Here is a 26118-nt window from a genome sequence, read left to right on the forward strand (position 1 = left end):
GAATAAAAGGTGAAAGAAGCAGCAGCAGCAACCTGTATGGCAATTTTGTCGCCTGCCTGAAGAGGGAGGAGGAGGATGTCTCTAGAGCAGGAGTCATGAAGCTCTGGCCCGGATCAGTCCCCACCCAAGCAACCCTCCCAGCACGACTGCACAGCTTCGGATGACAAGAAGGGAGTGACATTAGATATCACTAGGAATAGCACCCCTGAAATATGCTGCATGTGATCAATGCCCAAATTCGCTTCTTCCCTCTAGACACAACCTGGGCCTTGGGATCCCAGCTTGTACCTTTGAATGAGACTTTCTCTTCCAAGGCAGTATGGCAGACCGAATAGGGAAGATTCCTCCTTTTTAAATTTATTGTATTTATACACAGTCCTTCCGCCATGCTGCTCAGCACATTACCCCCTTCGCCACCCAGGTTCTATCCTCACCACAAGACTGTGGCGTAGTTTCGGTTGTGCTCTCTATTCTTCCATCCCTCCAGACCAACATAAGGTCCTCTAGATATAGTTGGACTGCAACTCCCATCGTCGCCAGTTAGCATGGCCAATGGCCAGGGATTATGCAAGGAGAGGAGCAGAAAGGGGTTAGCAGTGAAAGCGGAGTGAATCTACTACTTAGGGTAACAGTGCACAGAGACTTGTTCCTTTTACTTATTTTTCATTCACACCTCATCTTTCCTTCATCATGCAACTCTTGAGTGATGTGCATGGGGGCAGGAGGTCTCCCATTCAAACACTGACCAGGCCTAGACCTGCTTAGCTTCAGCAAATGGGTTGCATCATGTGCCTCCATGCCACAGGCCTTGGCCTCCTTCATTTCTGGCATCCTAAGTCACAACAAAACCAGATTTAGCAACTCCCCCTCCCCTTGAGGATAACTGGACATTTTTAAAGCTAGTTTCCTACAGTTTGAAACCCGTTGCTCGAAATATGGACTGTACATTCTCATGTGTTGAGAAGCCGTAAGTATTCCACCTCCCGCAAAAAAAATAAAAATTAAAAATCACATTTAACAGAAATAAGCGGTCTCAGACGTTGCTTATTGAAGTCCACCAGATGGCAGCAGAGTTCAGCTTTACTCCTCTGTACTTTCAGGTGGTGCTTAAGTTTCTCAGGCTATGTTCACATTTTAAACTCAAATATGCATTGAATGCTGCTTTTCCTGTGTCTTTTGACTGCAGATCCATCCCTCTCCCTGTTCACTGAGCAGTGCCCAAGTCAATCTGCAACTGATCATAACCCGCCCATTGTCAAGCATTCAATGTTTCTTACCTGAACCCATGTGAGTCTCTTCTGATGTGATGCGACTTACTGGTGCCTGTACACATGGAGGTTCAAACTCTAGACTTCTTTATTAAATTATTGTTGTTGTTGTTGTTGTTGTTGTTGTTGTTATGTAAAGGGACCCCTGATCGTTATGTCCAGTTGCAGACGATTCTGGGGTTGCAGCGCTCATCTTGCTTTATTGGCTGAGGGAGCCGGCGTACAGCTTCATGGTCATGTGGGCAGCATGACTAAGCCGCTTCTGGCAAACCAGAGCAGCGCACGGAAACACCGTTTACCTTCCCGCTGGAGTGGTACCTATTTATCTACTTGCACTTTGTGCTTTTGAACTGCTAGGTTAACAGGAACAGGGACCCAGCAACGGGAGCTCACCCCGTCGTGGGGATTCAAACTGCCAACCTTCTGATCGGCAAGCCTAGGCTCTGTGGTTTAGACCACAGCGCCACCCACATCCCTATTATTATTATTAATAATAATAATAATTCAACTTATAAAGCACCCTATACCTGGAGGTCTCAGAGTGGTTCACAACAAGACTACAACATATAAAATCAAACCAAAAGCAATAACCCAATACACCCCCCTCAAGCCACATTCTAAAAGGGTGTTGGATGTCAGTAAGATCAACCAAAGGCCTGGTAAAAAGGATCGTTTTGGCATGACGCCTAAAGCTGTATAATAAAGGTGCCAGGTGAACTTCCCTGGGGAGAGCATTCCACAGATGGGGAGTCACTGCAGAGAAGGCCTGTTCTCATGTTGCCACCCTCCGGACCTCTCGAGGAGGAGGCACACGAATGAGGGCCTTGGAAGATGATCTCAGGGTCCAGGTAGGTTCATATGGGAAAAGGTCCTTGAGGTGTTGCAGTCCTGAGCCATTTAAGGCTTTATAGGTCAAAACCAGCACTTTGAATTGGGCCCCGAAACTAACTGGTCTCCAGTGCAGTTGGACCAGGATCGGTGTAATATCCTCAAACCGTCTTGCTCTGGTGAGCAACCTGGCCACTGAATTCTGCACTAGCTGAAGTTTCCGAACTGTCTTCAGAGGCAATCTTATGTATAACACATTGAACCTTGAAGTTACCAGTGCAGACAACAGTAGTTAGGCTATTCCTGTCCAGATAGGGGCGTAGCTGGGCCACCAGCTGAAGCTGATGAATGGCACACAGGGCCACCTGAGCCTTCAGCAACAGCAAAGGATCCAGGAGGATTCCCAAGCTATGATCCTGCTCCTTCTATCAAACGCTCAGGACTCTGTGCCCAGGACACCCCCTGCTCTTCAGCTTCAAATGCTTCTTCTTGGCTGAAGTGTGTTCTTGACTTCAATAATGCCTCTGGCCTGCCTGCGTAGAAAAATGTGTCTGGATCATACAATCATAAAATTGGAAGGGACCAACCCCCTGCAATGCAGGAATCTTCCACCCGATATGGGGCTCAAACCCACAACCCCGAGATTAAGAATCTCACGCTCTACTGACTGAGCGGTCAGGATGTACTTTTATAAACCTCCAAATTTTGCAAGGCTGGGATGCAAGCCTGCTCCACAATCCTAAGTGTCGCATCCTTTGCCCCTCCCCCTTTTGCCTAAAGCCCCGCCCACCACAGGCATGCAGTCCATGAGGGAAATGGCTCATTTCCAGAGAGCCAGTGTGGTGTAGTGGTTAAGAGCGGTGGACTCGTAATCTGGTAAACCGGGTTCATGTCTCCGCTCCTCCACATGCAGCTGCTGGGTGACCTTGAGCTAGTCACACTTCTTTGAAATCTCTTAGCCCCACTCACCTCACAGAGTGTTTGTTGTGTTGGAGGAAGGGAAAGGAGAATGTTAGCCGCTTTGAGACTCCTTAAGGGGAGTGAAAGGCGGGATATCAAATCCAAACTCTTCTTCTTCATGCCTCAGAGAAAAACATGGGGCATGAAGGAACGGCAGAGAAAAGGGGTGCAAGGAAACGCGAAACGCAGAGAAATGACATGGCCTCTTTCAAAACAACACTTTTGTTTTACTTTACTAAACATACAAAATTTAGTACAAACCGAGGTGAATTCTATACAAAGCACCGGCAGGCGATTAGGAACAACCTCCCACAGATAACGTTAACATGGCACCACCGAGCAGGTTACACACGCATGCGCTACTAGAAGGCCACAGCTCCCAATGGGCCTAAGGAGACGGGATAGATTCTTTTATTTTTGCCCTTTCAGTAAGTGCATCTCCCCCACCTCAGCCATTGCCTCATGCAGCAGGGGAGTTCGGGGGCGAGATTGAGACAGCTAGCATCTCAGCAAAAATAGAAAAGGAAGAGGAAAGCAGGCAACATGGGGTTCTTTCCTGCCCTCCCACCAAGATGGCAGATGGATTGTGGACACGTAAGTGCTGAGAGAAAGGAGCATCTTTTGCAGGCAGGAACCCATCGCATGGGGTAAATGGTCACACAACGTGCGCCACTAGGTGCCTTCCTTGCCTGTTTTCCACCACTAGGTGGGGCAAGTGAGAGAGCAGAGCAGGAGCGATTCCCAAAACTCTTGCGCTGCGAAAGCCAACCCTGCTTGCGCTCTCTCTCTCTCTCTCTCTCTCTCCCTCTCTAGGCAATTTTTGACTGCTGCTGCCGTCCGGAGTTGGACAACGGTACATAAACCAAACACTTCTGAGGTTATGTCAGGATTCTCAAGCTTTCTTAAAATATGAAATTTCTCCGCCCCTGCAAAAAAATAAAAGGCCAATTCACAAACGGCAAAAACAGAGTTTGTGAATATCATGAGATTTCAAAAATGGTTGTGGCCGAGGGATACGAACAGCTTCAAATACTGGCCTGCTCTGGGTTTGATGGAAGATGCTGGGCTGTTTTCAGCCTCCCCTCCCTGCCACAAAAGTGCTAAAAAGGTCTTCCTTTAGAAGGACAACCTATCGTTTGCTTGTTCTAGTGATCTGATTCTCCCCCAGCATCAGGGAGGATGCAGTGGGGCTGGCAGATCATGCTCAAGCCGCAACTGCCCCCCCCCTTCTTTCTAGATCCCATCTGATGTGGCTGGAGGTCTTAGCCCTATCCCCACTTCCCAAACTCAGTATACTGTCCTGATTTAGGACTGCCTTGAGTTGCTGTCTTTGCATCATGCCAGGAGCATTGCATGGCTGCCCACGACGGGCCCAGACTCCCCTGATGTGCACACCCTGATCGTGCTCTCCTGTTGGTGAGCAGACATGGCCACAGCCCTCTCCCATAGCCAATGACCATTCAAGTAGATATTGGTACAGAACGGCGCCCCCTTAAAGGGGCAATGGGAACACATATCCCAATTCCCCTCCAATCCTGGCTGTCTTCTTGATTTAGGTGAGGTTAAAAGTGGCATCTACCAAAGGGAAATATAACCGTATTCCCTCCAGCTTTATAAACCAAGTAGCCTTGACTGACCAGATCAGCAATACCATCTCTGGCAGGGAGAAAAACAGTCTCCACATTTAACCACCGGCCTGAGAGAGAGTGCAGGTATAAGCAAATGTTACCCCAGTGTGACATCAGTGGTTGCAACAGAAAATATTTTTTAAAAAGAAAATAAAAGCTTTCCAGCATGCAAATATTGTGGATGGCGTTGCAAAAACAAAATGGATGGGAAGAACCAACAGCCAAGGGGGTCGGAAAGGTGGGTGAGGTAGCAGAGGAGGACAATCCTGTTGCAGCACAGAAAGAGGAATGTCTTGGAGGAGGGAGGCAGGATAAAGCACACCAAGAGGCACATGAAATTAGGGGAAAATAAAATGATTGGAGCTTCGATTAACCCAAAGCAGGCGGCCTGCAACCTTTAAGTTAGAATGAAGATTCAGGGACAAATCTGGGAAGGGGGGAAGGTATCCTCCAAGACCAGCTTGTGGCCATCTTGAGGAGCTGGCGTCCCCGCTTCTCGGGGCGCACGAGCGATGTCTTGCATGTGCGTTGTGTGTCTTGTGTGCGTCGCACCAGCTCTTCTGGGTCACGAGCGGTCAGTCAACAGAGTCGCAGATCTCTGCCACAGCAGCGTTGAAGGCATGGGGCTGGTCGGCATAGACGTGGTGGGAGGCACCCGGAATAGCCTGAGGGCAAGGGGGAGAATCAGAAGGGGAGACAGAAATACGCCCCAGCCTCAGGCAGCCACCCGTCAACAAAGCATGCCCCTCAAAGTCCAGAGGTACAAGTTGCGTACAGACGCAGACTCGCCATGGACAAATCTAACAATATTCATTTTTATAAATACTGTCTTAGGTTAAGGGGTGGTTAACTACAATAATAAACTTTCTTATTTTTATTTTTTGGTTCTGTTTTTTTGTTTTCTACATGGGTGCTGTTTCTTTTTCTTTTTCTTCTTTGTGTATCATCTTGCACTGTGCACTTATAATTACAGTCGTACTTTGGTTCTTGAACGTAGTCTGTTTGACTTCCGAAACGTTCGAAAACCAAGGTGCAGCTTCCAATTGGCTGCAAGAGCTTCCTGCACTCAAAAAGAAGCTGCACCGGACATTTGGCTTCTGAAAAACGGAAAACTAAGTTCCAGGTTTGGGGCGTTCAGGAGCCAAAACATACGAATACCAAGGCGTTCAAGAACCAAAGTATGACTGTATGTACTTCTTTTCAATAAAGAATATGAAATTTAAAAAAGATCCAGAAGAACCAACCTCCCCGTGAATAAGGGACCTTCAAGAACAAGGTGTCTCTTTGAGAGCAATAAAGCTTGAAGTCTGGGCTAACCATTTGCACCTGAGTCAGAGCCTTCAGGCTACACGAGCACTCAAACCCAGAGGGTTTATTGCTTAACACCACAGCTCCTTAGCTGTGTGTAACTGGCTTCCTGTTCCTGATTCCTACTCTTGTGCTACTGACCCCTGTGAATACCTCTGCACTTTTGAATCCTGACTGCCTTTGGCCTTCTCTGCTGTTTGTGACGTTGGTCTTCCCTTATGATGCTGCTATTGGTCCACTCATGGACTGCCTCACTGTGCATGAGTCGAGCTTAGGGCCCTGCATATCTGACTGATATGAAACAGGACAGCTTCCCCGCACCCCCCCAACCAACCCTGACACACCAAAGTGCTCTACTGAGATGCCTCGAGCAAAACCATTTTGGAGTTACACATCAGAAGTGCTTCTAGCTGGCTTTTTGACCGCAAGGTCTTCAGGGCAGCTGAAGAAGTTAAAACATCATATGTCATTGAATGGGGAGAAATCACTATGAAGAAGGATTCCAGTGCCTAATTATGGGTGGGCGGGAGGCCCAGAGCCAGAATACCACTGATTCATTCTCCTATGCACATATGTTGAAAACTGGAATTCTAAGTCTGTGCTCAATCCTCTTTAGCTCCTGACTGTCACTAGAATTTGGCCACGTTTTCCCCCTAAGTCATAGGGATGGGGAAATCTGAATTGCATAAATGCTGAGGATTTTAGGCTAGAGGATTCTCCACTTAGGCCCCCATTCCCACACTGGAACATCCAATGCAACGACAACTACAATCATGCTCTGCTCCCCATCTCTATGTGCCAAAGTTCCTACCATGTCGCAGACGTAGCTCCCCGGCCGCAGACTCTTGACCTTCTCCCCGGTGCTGGTATCAATCCAGGAATTGGCACCGTAGATGAGAGTGATCGGCAAGTCGCGACGCACCAGGTGGATGCGTTCCAACATGGGGCGCCGGGCCCAACCAAACGCCTCCGACATGGCTTTGAACCCAGCCTCGCCACTGCAATGGGGGAGCGCATGGATGGAAACGCAGTGGAGTTAATGGAGACAGGAACATGGACCAGAGCACATTCCCCACAGCAGCTGGTATTCCGAGGCATTCTGCCTCTGACAGAGGATGTGAAACAGTGGAGGTTCTCACCTGGGTGTCTGGGCATTGCAGTGGTAGATGTACTCTGAGATGGTATCGTCATCAAAGAAATCGGCAAACTTCTGCTTGAAGTCTGGACGGAAGCGCTGCACTAGCCCAGGCCCTGGAGGAAAGGGTGGATGCAGTCAGTAGGTTCTCATCAAACTTTTCCCTGAGCTTCCAATAAAAAATAAAAACATAGTGATGAATGAATTTCTCTTTTCAAGTTGGGTAGCAGCCTTCCTCTTTGCCAAGGGTCCACGAGCAGGACTGCAGATCTCAAAACGTCATTGTTTACATCTCCAAAAGACCTGCCATCCCAAGTGACTTCCTGTGAGAACCGCTTCCTCTCCGCGTTTATCTCCAAACACAGCTCTGCCCATTTTACAGATGGAAGTGCTAAGGGAGGTGGGTGATGCCTCATTTGAAGTCATCCCACAAGCGTGTGAGATATGGGTTTAGGTGTCCTGGATTCAAGTCCTAGGGCAAATGTTTTCGTCATCCATGCAATCTCAACCTACCCATATGCACTTGGGATTATGTCCCCCCCCCCCCAATATCTATGGGATTGGTCTTCTGGGATTGTTTTCTTTAAAAAGCAAGGGGGGAGGGGAAAAAAGATAAGTAAAGGAAGGTTTGCATGGAATGGAGAAAGTGAAAAGAGCTTTTCTCCCACTTGTTTAAATATTAGATATTAGCGTCACCCAATTTGGGAATATTCAGGAAGAGAGGTAGAAACAGCTCAGAACAAGAGAGTCTTGTGGCACCTTAAAGATCAATAAATGTGCTATGGCTCAAGCTTTTGTGATGGATAATCCACTTCATCAGATGCATGAAGTATTCCAGGAAGGGAATTCACTTTTTTTAAATACCAGAAAACAGAATTCTTTGAGCATGGATCCTTAAGTAGCCAAAATGCATGCTAGCAACAGGCTTGGGGAAACCCAAAGATTTACAGAAGTATAAAAAAATGTTTTAAGGAAAAATAGAAATAATCAAAGGCAGAGTAAAATAGCCCAATGAGGACTGAGAATGTACGGTGGCAATAAAATGCTAACTAATTGGGGTGGTGGGATCCAGAAAACCAGGGAGAACGGAATGCAATGGAGTATCATGAAAGTGGGTATGGCTGGCTGTCACCCTTGACAGAAGTATTTCACCTATAACATTTCTGTTGCAGGTACCACTTGCCTCAGCAACTTTCAACAACAGGGATAAGAAGCTCGACCACTTCTACTATGAACAAGTGACAATTCCGGCACATCCCGCTGCTTATTCTCCCAGCACTCTCCATTTAATCTTCTTGCCAATTTCACTCACCCCAGGGCCCAGCAGCTCGAAGCACAGCCAGAGGGTTGGACCGTCCCAGCACCGTCGCCACAGCCTTGACCCAGGTTGGAGGGGCGCGGATCTGAGCCGGGTCAGACGGACGCATGGGGAAGCCCCAGGGGTCCACGAGGATCAGATGTTTCACCCTGGGTCAGGAGAGGCATGAAAAGCCGCCTAAGGCTGCAATCCTACACCACTGAAGTCAGTGGGATTTACTTCAGGGTACATGTGCACAGAGGCCAGTCACAAACAGTGTTTGAAATCCCCACTGTTTAATCTAGGCACATTTTGCACCTGGGAATTTCATTAGCACGAGCAGATTCTGGGCTCTGGGTGCAGTACTGTGCCTAAGATTTCAGACTAAAACTGCAGAGAGAAATGAAAGGAGGACCTTTTTCTGCTTCCCCACTTTCAGCTACTCTCTGAAGACTGGAGAAGAGACCCTCTTAAGATTATTAGAGGACTGGGCAGGAGAAGGACTTGACCATGCCAAAAATGAGCATAAAATTTTAGCTGCAGTTCATTCGTTTTCAGCTTTGTATTCTTATTTTAAAGAGCACCTAGACATTCCATTGTTGTGCCCATAACCCAGGTTTATGGTGTCATTTGGCTCCTAGTTTTCATATATCAGTTTCTAACACTGGTCACAAATCCAGCTGACTGCTGAAGAAAATAATAATTCCCCACTCTAAAAACTCGGCATGTTGGAAAAGTAGCATGCTAGGAAGATCTTCTCTCTGATATGCTAGCTTACTATATACGAGGATCATGCATTTATGATACTTAGTTGAGTATCTGATTTCCCACACCTAAATTCTCAAGTGGTACAAACCAGCAAAGGCTATACCATCCAATGTTTATCCTAAGAGCCTACTTAGGTACCCAATTAAGTACCTCCAGGGAGGCCAGCTTCTTAATAACATCTATATGCTTGACTTAGATGGGAAGGGCAGAAAGACAGGCATTACTGGCAGGTCTATTCCACTAGAAATTATGACAATACTACAGACTCTCTGCTGTCCTAGCCTTAGGATCTTTCTGGAACTTCTGTAAGACCTACCTGTCCAATTCCCATCATCCCTGCCTAAAGCCACAAAACGTACCTCTCTGGATACTGCAAGCTGTAGGAGGCTGCCAGGAAGCCACCAAGACTATGGCCAAGCAAGATCATGCTGGGGATGCCCATCTCCCGACGCCAGGCCTCAATGGAGTTCACAAACTCCTCTTCGGCCCCCTGGGCATCCCGGGGAAAGGGGGGCCGGGAACTGCGGCCGAACCCCAGGAGGTCGAAGGCGTGGAGAGGGCGGCGTTGGCTCAGCGAGTCTAGGTTGAGGATCCAGAGTCCGATGCCCCCACCAAAGCCATGCACCATCACCAGGGGGGTGCGCCCCTTGCCCCGTTCCGGAGACAGTGATACGGTCCAGATCTTGGCATGGTTTGGGAGGGAGATGTATCGGGCCACAAATCGGTTCTGGAGGCCTGAAGATGGGAGAGAGAAAGGGGAAGGTGAGCATCTATTACCCAGGATCCCAAAAAACCCAGTACATATCATGGGGCCCAGGTTCTGTCAGATGTTGCGAGACACACTAGCACTAATGGCTGCAGAAAGGGATTTGATGGGAGGAAAGATGTACCCCGGATATAGGGGAAACTGTGGGTTCCAACTATCATCAGTCCCACCCAGCATGGCCAATCGTCCAGAAAGATGGCTGTTGTCTTCAGGTCCCTCCTTACAAATCTCGTCTATCTAAAAGGTCTACCTTAAAGATTTAGTCAACTCATCAGTTAGGCTTCTGACCGATTAGCAAGGTGCCCATGGCAATTTTCAAATACCAGTTCAGATCACAATCACACAGCAGAGATCCGTTTTAGAAGAGGCATTCCTCTTTCTCTCACCCCACTCTGTTGAATGCTTCTTCTACCCAAGAAGCTTAGACAAAAGAAAGCTTTTCTTCCTCCAAAAAGCATTTCTCTGTGTGCTGTGCAAATGCATGCATGTATAAACTCATTGATCCATTAAAACTCACCTGATTAAGCAATCAAGATTTATTTAAGTAGGCGGTGGCTCATTATGAGCAGTAAGATCTAGGGGAGAAATCTTCATATTCAGGATCACAATACTACCAGGTATTATACGCTGTACGTTGACAGAGAGGGTTCTCTTGACAGCTCAGAAGTGTGGGGAATGGCTCTCTCTGCGATAACCTATAAGCTGAGGAACTCCTGCCCCACAGAGGTGCATCTAGGATCTTCATTACACAGCTTCCAATGTATGCTGAAGTCACACCTCTTTATCTGACAGTTAGGCAATTGTTAAGAGACCCAACTCTTTTACTCTGGTAAATCTATACTGAGTTGTTTTTGCTTGGAAGTGTTTTCACCCGCTTTTAAAATTGGCTCAGAACTGTTTTATATGTTTGTTCTATTATGCAACTGCTAATACAACTCATGAGCAAGTACACGAGGAGCATTGTGGGAAATAAAAATGGCACCTTAGGCCCAACCACCTGGCTTTGCTCAAGTATATAAATACCAGGGAAGCCCTGGGGAGGCAACCACAGTGAGCCTTGGGGTGCCAGGTGTAGACACCCTAAAACTGATGCTCAAGGTAAGAAACAAAACCCTTCCACTTCTTGGTGGATCTTAATTAAACCACAGAAACTTCACCCGCTAATTGTTATTTGCCAACTAAGATTATTATGGAGCCATGGCAATTTTTTCCTGGCAACTTCTCTGGAAGGTTTCTCTCTCTCTGTGTCTTGGCTTAAATTTGAGGCCATTCAATGAAGCTGAATGTTGGAGGACTATGGACAAGCAAAAGAAAGCACTTCTTCTTACAGCACATCATTAAACCATGGAAATCATTCCCAACCAGAGGTAGTGACAGTTGCCTACTTGGGACAGCTTCAAAAGAGGATCAGACAAAATTCCTAGTGGGCAAGGTTATCAATGGCTGCCAACCCTGATGACTCTGTTCTTCCTCCACTGTCAGAGGGGAGTTGCTGGGAACTGCAAGAGGGGAGTGTGCTGTTTGCTCAGATTCTGCTTGCCGGGCTTCCCATAGGACTCTGGTTGGATGCTGTGAGAACAGGATGCTGGACTAGATGAGTCCACAGATCTTATAGGATATCAGTTAGCGTCCCTATTTTGGACAAAGGAGAAAGAGGACACTTCTCAAGCCCTCCTTTACTTACACTGCAGGATCCGAGCTTCCACGTTCTTGAGGTGGGACATGGAGGTGGGACGCCAGGCAGGCAGCCAGCCCCCTAGCCAGCCTTGGGTCCTGTGGAAGGGATATAGTTTTGTTGAGACATGAGTGGGCAGAGGCAGGCAGAAAGGGAGAGCAAAGGGGTTGGGAGAAGAAAGGAAAAGGAAGACGTCGAAGGGGGTCAGTGATAAACAGCTGCTTCCCATAGCAAGCTTTTGAAACTCTGTGATCTTTGGAGGAGAATGTTACTTGATAAGAGCAGGAAAAAGCCCTTGAATAACTAGGGTCTCTATTGCACAATAAGAAGGGATTTGTTCAAATTTTCCCAAAAAGCACCCAGAGGAAATGCTACCATGTTTCTAGGCGTCACTCCTGATGGGCCACCTTGTTTTTCTCAGCAAAATGCAAAGCTTTCACTTCCCGAAAGCGAGAGCTGATGCAATGCAAATAACTCCACACACAAATATTGAACATGAACAGAAAGGGCTGCCACATGGAAGTTTCAAAGCAAAGGTTAGATCGCCTTCTGTCCTGGATGCTTTAGTTGAGATTCCTGCATTGCAGGGGGTCGGACTAGATGACCCTTGGGGTCTCTTTCCAACTCTACAATTCTGTGATTCCACAAGGCTGCCACCCTACATTATGAACCTAGGTCCCATTAAGGGCAAAGTGAGTTAAGACCTAAGTAAATACGCTTAATAATGGGCTGGGAAATCCCTAAGTAAAATCAGCCCTGAACTCACTTAGTGGCCCAAAGGCAATACCTTTTCCCTTAGCCTCCCTATACAGGTTCTGCAGGATACTGACACACCTATCCTTGAAATCGCTGAAAACCTGCCAATATCCTAGCAGTGCTTTTCAGTTTTGAAGCATACACAGTTTTCACGACAGCCTGAAGACTAGCCACTTGCATCTTTTTGTTTCACTTAGGGAACGGCAGCCCATGACGGTCACAGCAGAGTGTGGATTAAACCTGGGTCTCCATGGTCCTAGCCTGACACTCTAGAATAAAAGCACTATTAGATAATACCAGCCAAGCTTGTGGGACTGTTGTAAGGAACAATGTGTACACCATCATCAAATTTTGGGGGAAGGTCTTTAACTCAGTGGTAGAGCATCTGCTTTGCATGCAGAAGATCCCAGGGAGAGGGCCTTGCCTGGAATCCTGGAAAGTAGCTGCTGGTCAGTGTAGACAATATAGTCGTACCTCGGAAGTCGAACGGAATCCGTCCCGGAAGTCTGTTCAAAACGTCTGGAAACCAAGGCATGGCTTTCGACTGGTGTTGGACGTTTGGGTTCCACAGAATGTTCACAAACCGGAACTCAGGTTTGTGGCATTCGGGAGCCTAAACGTCTGACTTGCAAGGTGTTTGACTTCTGAGGTATGACTGTACTGCACTAGATGGACTGACTCAGCATGAGGCAGCTTCCTCTATTCCAACATGCAACGAAGCTTCCAGTATGTTGTATAAACGCTGAACTTTATCCTTATGTTGGTATCAGAGTCCGTTCCATGATCCTGTGAGTGACAGGATCCCCTATAACCAGAGTCATGTGATCAGATAGGCAGTTTTCAGTGCCTGCCTGCCTCCCTCTCTTAACAGTTTGCAGTGGACAGAGGGGGGTGGGAGAGATTAAACTACTGTACTCGCATTTAGGTTTCTGCCATTTCATCTCCTGCACCCTGGATTTCCACATAAACCCCACTATCAAAATTCTAGTTATGGGAGCTCAGTTTGCAAAAAGCAGTGGAGAGGTAAGGGTCCTCCCTTTCCAAACTTCAGCCAAGGAAGTTGATAACAACACTGTAACTAACATATAGCACACATCAGCACATTTAGAGTCATCGCAAGCACTGGGTCAGTCGCCAAAGAGCACTACTCACACCCCCTGCAGAGTCTTTGTGGGAATGGAAAATGGTTACATTGAAAAGACATTGGCTGCTTTCCTAGTCCTGGGTGGAGGGGAAGCTTGGGAGAACAAGGCTCTACTGTTATGATGCAATGATAAGGACAGCTAGACAAATTGCCTAGTCACTCTCCTTTTCTGCTGAATCACTTCCAACTCACAACCACCTGGTGCCTTGAATTAGAGACAGCACAGACCTACACACAGAGACACACTCTGGAAGGGTTTAATTGCAAGGCCAAGTAAAACTAGTAGCCATTCCAAAGCCTTTCCCTAACACCAGGCAAGTCTGCTTCCTTCCAATAGCACCACAGCACAATGGATATTTCTTCGGCGTCTGGAGTTCAGAGGTGTTTGAATCTCTTGTTGCCTGGGCAACTGCTCCCCTTCAAAATCAGTTCAAGAACCCAGTGCCTAACCCCAGACTATGTAAAGCCACATTAAGATGCAAGAAACTCTGAACACATGCAGAGGATTTTTTTCCCTTCACCACTGAATAGCCCCGCCCCACCTAGCTAGGATTGGAAGAGAGAGATATTTATTTTCATACCAACTTTGAATTCCAGCACCTCTCATTTAGAACTTAATCATCACTGCCTCTGGAATTATGAATAACAGTCTGTCTCTTGCCAAGACCTTGAAACTCTGCCTAAAATGCTGCAAGCCTCGTTACTTAGTTCTATGTGGGAGGGAGGGATGTTATGCTTAACTAGCAGAGGGGGCACTGTATTCATGCTCACATGCAGTCTGGACTTCACACATGCCAGCTAGAAACTCTAGTGCAGAAAACCGTTCATGGGGCCTGGAGTAGATTTATATTCTGCCTTTCATTTCATATGAATGTAAGATCGGGCCAATGCCCCATCTAGTCCAGCATCCTGGGTCTCATGCTGGCCAAGCAGATGCTTGTAGGAAACCCACAAGCAGGGCCCAAGAGCAAGAGGACTCTCCCCTCTTTGGTTTTAAAGCAACTGGCATTCAGAAGCATTTCTGTGGAAGCAGAGCAAAGCTATTATGGTTTGATAGCCCTCTCCTCCACGAATTTGTCTAATGCTCTTTAAAAGCCATTTAAGTTGGTGGTCATCTCTGCCTCCTGTGGAAGCGTTTAATTATGGTTTGATGGGAAAGTTAATTTATGAACTCCTGGAAATTAATCCCCCTCCTTCTTTTCACACACTTCCCCTTGGCTTGCAGGCTATAATTTCATCTCACAGGCCTGATTCCCTCAGTATCTTCCCCTGTTAAATCCTTCCTCCCTTGCCATTGGGAGGGTCTTTTGCCTGCCCACCACACCTAGGTTCTCCTGAGCACCCATTTGCCTTAGGAGAGAAGGCAGGCTTAGCCTTAAGCCTTATACAGATTCTGGTCTGCCTTTTCTGCCTTATTCCCCTGCCAGCTTCTTTGCAAACCCAGCCTGCCTCATCCCTTTCTAAGGACGGTATCTTGGTGACAGATCATAACACCTTCCCCCTCAGCAGAATCCAGAGCAACGCTTCCATCAGCAGCTCTCTTTAACTCCTTCCAAGTGCTGAGCCGAAAGAGTCCTTAGCCAACAACCCACACAACAAAGCACATCGGACCCGAAACCACCTGTAGGAGCGAGTGAAATGCACAACTCCGTACACTGTAGGGCCTACATTAACAACCACCCCCATTTCAAACCTTAATCCCCTCTCCCCTTCCCTCCAAAACCAGGATCTGTATTAAAGCAGCAAAATTAAATTAATCTATGACTGATTGGCTCCGCGACCCGGAAATATCCCACAGTGAACTCACGACTGCTCAAGGTCTTCCTCCATTACTTCCCAAGAAGGAAAACATCACAACAGCTGGTGAGGAAAGGCGTGCGTAAGGAAGGGGTGGAACTAGAACTTGGGGGCGTGGTTCATATTTTATGAATGGCTTGGGGTTGGCGGGGAGGTGTGGGTGAGGCCAGTTGTATAACCTTCCTGCTGGGTTATATAAGGGGGGCGGGAGGGATTCTCCAAAAGAGAGCGCAGCAGCCCTCCCTGGACTCCCTCCGCTTGCCGGGTAGATTGGAGTGAAAGAGAGAACAAGAGGGCGGGCTCTTTCCCCCCCTGATGTGGGCGGAGGCATCATAAAGAGGGGAGGAGTCTAGCGGGGGTGATTGATGGCTGCGGGGAGGAGGGGCAGGATTAGAAAAAGGGGGAAATAATGGGGAGTTTTTTCTGTGCAATAGCGAAAAGAGAACTTGCAAGTGTTGGGAGGGGAAAGCGTTCGTAGTGTGGGTCCCAGTTAGGAGGAAAAAGGACAGTCTTCGATCCTGCACCCGCGGACTAGTTTTCGGTGTCAACGCTAATGCTTTCTTGCATGCATTCGTTTATTGAAATCACTTTTTTTCTTTCATCCCTTATGATGCGACATTGTCAAATTATTGTATTCTGCATTTATTAAATGTCGACTATTCTTTCCCCGCTCATAATTAAAAATGGTCCTCAGGGTTGTTGGCCAGGAGAGTTTCTGAACACAAGCAGAGGGGCATTGCCTCCTTTTCTTTTAGGGGCTGCTACTTTCATCCACCACGAATTCTAAGGTAATTTTGAAATGGCTGCATAGGGCATTTGTAATTGTATTGGGTAACCTTTGCTGTTAGTAGCATGGGGCGTTTGAGAGTATAATTATGGGTTGAAAAGCGGCATGCTGTAGAATGGTAAGCTATAATGGTGTGCAAAGCGCCTTTCTTTCAAGCTGCAGCTTGCAAAGCCAAGACTGTTTGCTTTCATTACCGTGAGGCTGGAAGCAGGGAGTTCTGATTGCGCATGCGCAATAACATGCCATGTAACTTTTATGACACCCTCTCGTAACTGCCAGTTGAACAAACGCATGCGCATTGAATTCTCTCCTTAAATCGGATGCCTGCAGCGCAAATTAAAAGACCCTTAATAGCATCCTACTGCTGCTAGTTTTGCTCTTTTCATTTTTTCATTTTAATTTCTCCCTTGAACCAGAAGCTTATCTGTAAGGATGAGTGTACTACACATGCGCAATAGACAGCCCCTACCAGGAAAAAGTCCGTGATAGTTTCCAATCCGATTGTGCGCCTGCGCTGCCCTCTTGCAACGCATGCGCACGAATCAGCCCATTCTAGAATTGCCCTTTCAGGAACCGAAATGCACAACACGCATGCGTAGTAGGGACATACCGTCTCTGCGCATGCGCCTTGCCCCATACTGACACGGGAAGCGTTTACCCGCTTCCGGCCACCTCATTTTTATTTTTTCTTTAATTCAAGTCGTGTGAAACCCTCTCCGTCGCAATGTCAGGCGCAGCTTCTGGGTCGTCCGGGGCCGGAGCGAGCTCGGTGGGCTCGGTAGTGCGGCGTTTCCTAGCCGAGTATAGCAGCGGAACGCCGAGCCGCCTGAAGGTGCTGGACGCCTACCTGCTCTACGTCATGCTCACGGGAGCGCTGCAGTTCGGCTACTGCCTCGGCGTCGGCACCTTCCCTTTCAACTCCTTCCTGTCGGGGTTCATCTCCGCCGTGGGGAGCTTCATCCTGGGCGGTGAGGACGCGCCTTGACTTGGCAGCTTCGAACGCGAAGCCGTTGCTTTTTAAATTTAAGGGGGGGGGAGAGACGTGTGCAACGGTCGCCGGGTCAGCCTACCAACGGTCTTTCCGTGAGGGAGGGGGGATGTTCACATGGCAACGTCGCGGGGGTTCCATGTGGTGACGTAGAAACTTAGGGATGGGGGGGGCGCGAAGGTTCTGCGTCGTCGTGGCAACGGCGCTGATCAGCTAATGGAGACAAGGAACAGAGGGGGTTATGACGATTGCCATGGCAACTGCGGAGCGTGCGTGGGAGGGGAGGGGGGCCATGCTAGTGACTCCCACCTATGCTCTCCTCTGGGTCTTTCTTCGAGCAGGACTACAAGTCCCATCAGCCCCTGCCAATATAAGCAATTACTTTAGGGACTCGTACAGCATCTGCAGGAGTAATAATAACAATTTAATATTTATACCCTGCCCATCTGGCTGTGTTTCCCCAGCCACTCTGGGCGGCTTCCAACAAAATATTAAAATACAGTAATGCATCGAACAGTAAAAGCTTCCCTAAACAGGGCTGCCTTCAGATGTCTTCTAAAAGTCTAGTAGTAGTTGTTCTCTTTGACATCTGGTGGGAGGGTGTTCCACAGGGCGGGTGCCACTACCGAGAAGGCCCTCTGCCTGTTTCCCTGTAACTTGGCTTCTCGCAGCAAGGGAACCAGCAGAAGGCCCTCAGAGCTGGACCTCAGTGTCCAGGCAGAATGATGGGGGTGGAGATGCTCCTTCAGGTATACTGAACCGAGGCCATTTAGGGCTTTAAACGTCAGCACCAACACTTTGAATTGTGCTTGGAAACGTACTGGGAGCCAATCTAGGTCTTTCAAGACTGGTGTTATATGGTCTCGGCGGCTGCTCCCAGTCACCAGTCTGGCTGCCGCATTCTGAATTAGTTGCAGTTTCCGGGTCACCTTCAAAGGTAGCCCCACATAGAGCGCATTGCAGTAGTCCAAGCGGGAGATAACCACAGCATGCACCACTCTGGCAAGGCAGTCCGTGGGCAGATAGGGTCTCAGCCTGTGTACCAGATGGAGCTGGTAAGCAGCTGCCCTGGACACAGAATTGACCTGTGCCTCTATGGACAGCTGTGAGTCCAAAATGCCTCCCAGGCTACGCACCTGGTCCTTCAGGGGCACAGTTACCCCATTCAGGACTAGGGAGTCCTCCACACCCGCCCGCCTCCTGTCTCCCCAAAACAGTACTTCTGTCTTGTCAGGATTCAATATCAATCCTTTAGCCGCCATCCATCCTCCAACCGCCTCCAGACACACTCACACAGGACCGTCACTGGTTTTGATTTGAAAGAGAGGTAGTCCTTTTTGAGCATCTCATTCAGACTAGTAAGCCGCCCTATTTGGGGCCTCTTACCCCATGGTGATGGTTGTGACTTAGCCCCAGGACTAGCATTTGGGGTCAGCACCCCTGCCAGTGGGCCCAGAAGGGCTCATTCCCATGCCCACCAAGGCATCTACCTGGCCTTGCTGCAGAGTGGGTGCTGGGCACCTGGTGTGAATGCTACTGCCCGTCACTTGCCTCCCCTGGATGTATTTCTGATGGTGATGGAAGCGTTGGCATTGTGCAGGAGGAAGCTGCCATCTTAGATATCAAAAAATGCAATACCTGGATGTCAGAGCACTGATGCGCTTTACAAAGTACAGGTCCTGCCTGCCTGCCAAGAAAACATGTCAGAGCCCAGAGGGTGGAGGGGAGTGATGTGTGATGATTGTTCCTACTGTAAAAGCAGGTCTGGGAGATTTATTTTCTAAACTCAAACGGGCAAAGATTCTTGCCAGAATAGATAACTGATGGCAAGGATCCACAGACTCACTCTGTAGTTCTTAAATTGGAGTATGAGGTTATGGTAATTCTTTAAAGCTTGATCCACTGTTTAGTGTGATGTGCTGCATTTTCTTCCAGCAATCCATTACAGTTTGGTTTTTCTTCTCTCTCCCTCTCAAGTTTGTTTGAGGATCCAGATCAACCCACAGAACAAAGGAGAATTTCAGGGGATCTCACCAGAGCGAGCCTTTGCTGACTTCCTCTTTGCCAGCACTATCCTGCATCTTGTAGTCATCAACTTTGTGGGCTGATACTGAAGACTCGGAGGTATGTATACCTGGTCGGGGTATATGATTTTAGAAGGGACGACTTGGGAGTCAAAATATTGGCTGATGCCATCCTTACATTCATCTCTTATTTAGGTGGTAGATTTCCCAGGTAAGATTCAAGACTTAGCACTTAGAAATTGTGTACTAGTGTAGGCTAGAAAAAATGCTTAGAAGTGCCCTGAGTATTCTCTACTACTTTGGTATAGTTTTCATTCCTATCATGACTTCTTACAGCTGAACATCATTATACAAATAAGGTCAGAGAGTCTCAATGACGGGTGGAGAAGAGGGTCTGCCTTAGTGGGGCCTGGGGTGAGATCCTCTCCTTCTGTGTCTTTTCAGCTCGTGAACATCTTAGAGAATCCCCTGGAATATTGTCTTGAATTTGTCTTGAGTCAGTCAAGTCACAGCTTGATGGTGTTCTCAGCGTATAGCCTTTCACACCGAACCAATGTTAGAAGTCCATATTTGTGAAGGTACACACACTATTTGTGTTACCAATAAATAAATAAGTAAATAAAGTGTGGACTTCGGGCATAACTTTAGTTTTATACTCTTGATTGTAAAGCCCTGTTCCTGTGCACTGACTGAAAAGGTGATAAGTCATTATGGATCTGAGCATTGGGTGGGCTTTTCACCAAAGAGAAGATTAACATGTGGCTGAGTTTATTGGCTACCAATCATTTAAAATTCCAGTTTGACGTTGAGACTGATAGTATTTGACTTTATGCGTGTTTCATTTGCAACACAGTGTGCTTGATATACAATATAAGTCCTCAATTTCTTGCAACCTCCATGATAAAAACTCTTCACTTTTTTCTTTCCTTCTTGTAGGTCCTGGATTTGTCTTGTTTGCTGAAAACCCAGCATTCCACTGAACAGACATCACACCACACATCACAGACTCTGAATAAGTTCCGTGGTGGCAGTAGGGATGGGAATGTTCCCTGAAACATATGGCCATTCCATTCACTTGCTATGATTTTCAATAAACCTCTTTTCTTACATTTCATGTATCTTAACTCTCAGTGATAAGTGGAGAAGAGAGGCCTGCCTTGATGAGCTTTGGGGTGAGATCCTTCTCCTGTGTCTTTAAACTCATGAAGGCCATCTTGGAGAACCTATTGGAGTATTGTTCTTTTGGAGATCACTCCTTGTGACCTGTCCTGGGAATAACAAATAAATAGCCTATCCTAAAACTTCTGTGTTAACTAACCTCAGCAGGCTAAGTATTACCTTAATCCAGGACTCTGTTTCTGTCATTTGAGCCCTACTGATTTAAACAAAAATTGTACTGTGGCAGTGTGTGGCATAGTTCGCATGACACATTAAACCATAGCTTAAAGCAAACTATCATTAAGTGCGAACATGTTCCTGAGGTGCTGCTTCTCCACACCAGCTGCTTCCAGGCGGTGGACTAAATGACAAGCCCGTGAGTAAGATGCAGTCCAGGAACCTTTGAGTACAGGGTATCACCTGAACTCTGCTAAACTGAAGTAACAATATAATGATTCCTTACAATATTTTTTTATTTATACCCCGCCCTCCCCAGCCCTCAGAGCGGCTTACAAGCAATAATAAAAACAAGATGAATGATTACAACTTAAAAACAGAAATAAAATACAACATTAAAATAATGGAACATTAAAATATTAAAATGTAGCCTCATCGCAGGAGGAGAAGGAAAAGAAAAAAGAAAGAGAGGGAGGGAGGGAATTAAATTGGCTCCAAGCCAAAGGCCAGGCGGAACAACTCTGTCTTACAGGCCCTGCGGAAAGAAATCAGATCCTGCAAGGCCCTGGTCTCATGAGACAGAGCATTCCACCAGGCCGGAGCCAGAGTTGAAAAGGCCCTGGCTCTGGTTGAAGCCAATCTAACTTCCTTAGGGCCCGGGACTACAAGGGTGTTGCTATTTATGGACCTTGAGGCTCTCTGTGGGGCATACCAGGAGAGGCGGTCCCGTAGGTACGAGGGTCCTAGGCCATGAAGGGCTTTAACGGTCAAAAGCAGCACCTTAAATCTGACCCTGTACTCCACCGGGAGCCAGTGCAGCTTGAAAAGCACGGGGTGAATATGCTCCCATGGCAGAGACCCTGTCAGGAGCCTCGTTGTAGCATTCTGGACCCGCTGGAGTTTCTGGCACAGCTTCAAGGGCAGCCCCGCGTAGAGCGAATTACAGTAGTCAAGCCTGGAGATGACCGTCACATGGATCACTGTGGCCAGGTCGGGGCGGGAAAGGTAAGGGACCAACTGCTTGATGCGGCGAAGGTGGAAAAATGTCGCCTTGGCTGTTGCTGTAACCTGCGCCTCCATGGAAAGGGAGGCGTCAAGGATTACACCCAAACTCTTAACGGAAGGCAATGGCACTAGTTGGTCCCTCATCCCCATGCCATCCCGACCTAGCCATAGGACCTCTGTCTTCGAAGGATTTAGTTTCAATAGGCTCCCATGAAACCATCCAGCCACAGCTTCCAAGCATCTGGTCAGTGTGTTCGGGGCCAAGTCGGTGTGGCCATCCATCAGCAGATAGAGCTGAGTGTCATCAGCATATTGGTGACAGCCCAGCCCAAAGCTCCGGATAATCTGGGCAAGGGGGCGCATAAAGATGTTAAAATGCATCGGGGAGAGAATTGTGCCCTGCGGCACTCCACACACCAAGGAGTGGCGCGACGACATTTCCCTCCCTAGTGCCACCCTCTGTCCCCGACCAGAGATAAAAGAGCACAACCAGTTACGGGCTATGCCCTGTATCCCCACGTCTGCGAGACGGTGGTCTAGGATAATTGGAATGGAAAGATTTGTCTGGCAGGAGAGAGAGAGAGAAAGTGATAATACAGAGCCAAATCCTCAAATCCAGTATAGGCCCAGATGATTAGAAACTTCTTACTCAACAGTTCTTGCAATATTTTTCTCTTTCACTATCTTTTGCTGCCATCTTGTGTATGATTCTGTGAAGTGCATCTTCAAACCTCATGTTAACTGGGAGGGTAGATTTAGAAGAAGTCCTTAAAGCATTGCTTTTTTCTGGGGGGGGGGGATGCAGAGATACGCATACCCCTAAACATTTTGTGAATCTTTGTCCTTTTGTTCATTTAATGCATTTATTTTTCCTGATTTGAACTCTAAAATGGTGAATTTCTTGAGTCAAAATGAGAGTATCCCTAAACATTTTTTTTAAAAAAGCATTGCCTTAAAGTATATTGAGATCTGTAGGAAACAAAACAAATCTTCCACAGTTCAAGACAACACAATTCCACCAATGCCCATAACTTTTCGCTTGCCCGTGTTTGTTTAAGTCTGGATCCAGCAACCTTGAAAAACCTACCTTCCCAGACTAGAGTAAATGGTCATTTGCACAACTGTATTTAAATCAGTAATTCAGAATTCACAAAACACCCATCTTTCTACATGGTACAGTCTCCATAGGAACATGACACCTTGGATATGCATGCAAAGGATGGCATATTAGAATTCACCCATCCCAATTGACACAAGCTTTTGGCTCTTATTTCCCATTTATATGCTAGATTTGTACAACTTTGTCATATGACTTCCTCCCTTGACTTAGTTGACTGGTTTGGGCCAGTTTATAGTTTGGAGTTGTGTGCTCAGTGATCTATGCTTGTAAAGGAAACCAATGATGTTTAGATGTGGTGTGAGTGTGTGTGTAGGAATATACAAAAATTATCAGTCTGTTGCTCAAGACAGGCCACTAGCCATCTTAATTGCAGCTTTTCACCATCCTCACCGGAAGTCCCCAAAAGCTGCAATGGGGTCTTGCTGTTGTGGGAAGTGATACATAAATTCAGCATGCTCAAAAGTCTAAGCAATTACAACTGAAATCTCATTAGCTGTTGGGTTCAATAGGATTCTTAGTAACTAGTGAGTATAGCTTGATGAGCCTACATAGTGCCTTACCAGTCCCAGGACCAGTAGATACTATGCAAAACAAATGTCAAAGAAGTGAAAATAGGGTACAAACTCTTATATCCCATCTATAAATGGTTACTGGTGTAGATGTCTCCCAACAGTATCTAGATGAACTGGTAGGTAGATAGGTCTGATAATAGCTTTTCATTATACACTCCTCACCAGAGGTGGAATCGCTTCTGTACAAAGGTAGCATAATTATGAATACTCTAAAAGCTGGGGGCAGATAGCAGGGGGTCGCTTTTGGCTTTATTTCCCTGAAATGGGTTTCTGGGGGTCATTGGCTGACGACTTGGAAAAGAGAATCTGGGGACAGATAGAACCTCAGTCTGATCTTGATGAACACAGCTGTTGCCAATAGTTGGTGCCTTAGCCAATATCAGAACTGCAGGAAGGAAAACCCATGTTTCATAAACACTTCCGTATCTTTCCACTTTCTACCAAATAACACTTTCCACCATATGTAGCTGGGAAATCTGCACCTATTTCACTTGGGCTTTAGTGACTGCATGGACAGAACTGGATATTTGGTACATGGATAGAGAGGCAACCGAGTGACTATTAACAGCATCGCTAAAGAACCTGCACTGATAACTTGTTTAATACTGGGCTAGATTTAGGTTTCAAGGACCTGAACCGCTTGTACCTAGGTCACCTGGGAGGCAGCATAGATTGTCATGGAAATCAGAGGCCATCCTTGTGCCACAGCCTGCAGGTGTCCATCTAGCAACCACCACAAAGAGTGTCTTCTGTATTAATGCCCACACTCTGCAATGGCCCTCCCTCCTCCCCAAACCCCCACGGTCTGGCATGCACCAGCTGATATAATTTGAGTGCATACTTTAAAAAGAAAAATAATCCTCTTCACCATGTCCTGTTCCTTTGCTGGCTTTTGATGCTGGATGCTGTTGCATTTTAAGTATTAAGAACATAAACATGGGAAAAGCCTGGATCGGGTCAACGTCCCATCTAGTTTAGCATCCCCTCCTCTCAGTGGCCAATCGGATGCTTGTGGGAATCCAGCAAGCAGGACCGGAGCACAAGACGTACCCTCCTGCTCTTTATAGCAACTGGTATTCAGAAGCAATAGACCCTCAAAATATAGCCATTGTGGCTGGTAGCCATTGATAGGTTCTCCATATATCTGTCCAGTCCTCTTAAAGCTGTCCAAGTTGATAGATATGGGAGCGACGAAAAAAAGTATTTCTACCAGCTGGTCTGTTTAGGTTTGATTTCATTTTTGCATCTTGCCTATTAATCGCAGGACTCAGCAAACCTTTTCAGCAGGGGGCTGGTCCACTGTCCCTCAGACCTTGGGGGGGGGGAGACTATATTTTTTTTGGGGGGGAGGGAAACAAATTCCTATGTCCCACAAATAACCCAAAGATGCATTTTAAATAAAAGCACACATTCTGCTCCTGTGAAAACACCAGGCAGGCCCCACAAATAACCCATAGATGCATTTTAAATGAAAGCACACATTCTACTCATGTAAAAACATGCCGATTCCTGGACCGTCCGCGGGCCGGATTTAGAAGGCAATTGGGCTGGATCTGGCCCCCGGGCCTTAGTTTGCCTACCCATGCGTGTATTGCCTTGAAGTGGAGGCATGATAGGTAATATATAGGTGTCTTAATAAATAAAAGTATTCAGATTTGACTCTGGCAGACTCTCCCGTTCAAAGAGGGTGTTGGAGGTCTTCAGTTGCCCCAGATTTCATTTCCAACCTGCCCACAACTAAAGCAGCCACAAAGTTATTCTTAGACCTTGCAGACTCCTTGAGTGGTGATATACTTAGCTTCTCTGCTTCTCAACCCCCCCACCCCACCCCCCACTTTGCACCTGCAGCCTCCATCTTGACTCCACGCAGCACCTTGCACCCTGCGCTTGCGGTCTAACGTTTTCTCCGCCTCCCTGGCTGCCCGCTCGAGCCCTGCCACGTGCCGTCTCTTTCAAGCTCCCCACCTCTCTGGAAAACAACCCTTGTTTTCGAGAGGAAGCGGTTTCTGTGGGGTGAGCTTCAAACGCTGACCCAGAAAAACCCACGCGCTTCTGACGTCATGGAAGTGAGCTGGTTGGCTTCGACCCATTTAGGGGGTTGACATAGTTTCCACTTCCTGCTGCCTTTCTCCCTTGTTGCCATACCTAGCTTGGGGGTGGCGGGGAGAAGTTATTTTTGAGAATTAAAACGTAAATAGGGTCACTGGGTTAGGGGTTGAAGACACCTGTTTGGAGGAGGCTAAAAATAAGCTCACGAGGTCCAGGTTTCTAAAAGAAAGTGGGTCTTTGACCTAGGGTGGCTGAACATCAAAGTTTTGCCTCCCCCCACCCCCGTTGGCTGTGCACAAGTTATTTTCGGTCTTGCACCCTAGTGCTAACTGCAGTCACCCCTCAATAAGTCCATATCTGCTTTGTTGTTGTTTAGTTGTTTAGTCATGACCCCCTGGACCAGAGCACGCCAGGCACTTCTGTCTTCCACTGCCTCCCGCAGTTTGGTTCAACTCATACTGGCAGCTTCGAGAACACTGCCCAACCATCTCTTCCTCTGTTGTCCCCTTTACCTTGTGCCATCAATCTTTCCCAACATCAGGGTCTTTTCCAGGGAGTCTTCTCTTCTCATGAGGTGGACAAAGTATTGGAGCCTCAGTTTCAGGAACTGTCTCTCCATTGAGCACTCAGGGCTGATTTCCCTAAGAATGGATAGGTTTGATCTTCTTGCAGTCATAGTTCATTTTATTTGTGGATGATTCCGTGTGTAGAACATATGACTATGAGTTAAGGGTATCTGCACCATACATTTAAAACACTTCTTTATCAATCATGGCTTCTCCCACTGCATCCTGAGAACTGTAGTTTGTTAGGGGTGCTGAGAATTGTTAGGAGACTCCTGTTCCCTTCATGGAATCAAAATCCCCAGAGTGCTTTAACAATCCCCTTTCCCGGAGAAATGGGAATTG

General features: G+C 47.2%; 2 protein-coding genes across 3 annotated transcripts; one reads left to right on the plus strand and one right to left on the minus strand.

Moving 5' to 3' along the window:
* Positions 1 to 3262: 3262 nt before the first annotated feature.
* Positions 3263 to 17104, minus strand: ABHD4 (abhydrolase domain containing 4, N-acyl phospholipase B). 2 transcript variants are annotated; one of them, XM_081885247.1, is made up of 7 exons: positions 16965 to 17104; positions 11643 to 11731; positions 9552 to 9927; positions 8440 to 8594; positions 7132 to 7243; positions 6804 to 6990; positions 3263 to 5349 (listed from the first exon to the last, which is right to left on the minus strand). In XM_081885247.1, the coding sequence occupies exons 2-7, from the start codon at positions 11680 to 11682 to the stop codon at positions 5260 to 5262; spliced, it is 960 nt and encodes a 319-aa protein (XP_081741373.1). In that variant the 5' UTR covers positions 11683 to 11731; positions 16965 to 17104; the 3' UTR covers positions 3263 to 5259. The 2 variants fall into 2 exon arrangements, with proteins under 2 accessions (XP_081741373.1, XP_081741372.1); XM_081885246.1 differs by lacking the exon at positions 16965 to 17104 and adding an exon at positions 15341 to 15628.
* On the plus strand, positions 16754 to 20238 carry DAD1 (defender against cell death 1). The gene is made up of 3 exons (XM_081885284.1): positions 16754 to 17085; positions 19083 to 19229; positions 20066 to 20238. Exons 1-2 carry the CDS (start codon positions 16842 to 16844, stop codon positions 19211 to 19213), a joined length of 375 nt encoding a protein of 124 aa, XP_081741410.1. The 5' UTR covers positions 16754 to 16841; the 3' UTR covers positions 19214 to 19229; positions 20066 to 20238.
* The last annotated feature ends 5880 nt before the right edge of the window (positions 20239 to 26118 follow it).

Source organism: Podarcis melisellensis (genome assembly GCF_964234715.1).
Source record: "Podarcis melisellensis genome assembly, chromosome: 13".
Classification (NCBI taxonomy): Eukaryota; Metazoa; Chordata; class Lepidosauria; order Squamata; family Lacertidae; genus Podarcis; species Podarcis melisellensis.

Bases quoted from the DNA above. Each gene is read 5' to 3' on its own strand.
- ABHD4 (XM_081885246.1), bottom strand. From the start codon at position 15,363: ATGGAGGAAGACCTTGAGCAGTC. The intron at 9,928-11,642 runs GTAAGTAAAGGA...TCCCATCTTCAG, and splicing joins GGAAGCTCGGATCCTGCAGT to GCCTCCAGAACCGATTTGTG. The intron at 6,991-7,131 runs GTGAGAACCTCC...CCCCCATTGCAG, and splicing joins TGCAATGCCCAGACACCCAG to TGGCGAGGCTGGGTTCAAAG.
- DAD1 (XM_081885284.1), top strand. From the start codon at position 16,842: ATGTCAGGCGCAGCTTCTGGGTCGTCCGGGGCCGGAGCGAGCTCGGTG. The intron at 17,086-19,082 runs GTGAGGACGCGC...CTCCCTCTCAAG, and splicing joins GGGGAGCTTCATCCTGGGCG to TTTGTTTGAGGATCCAGATC.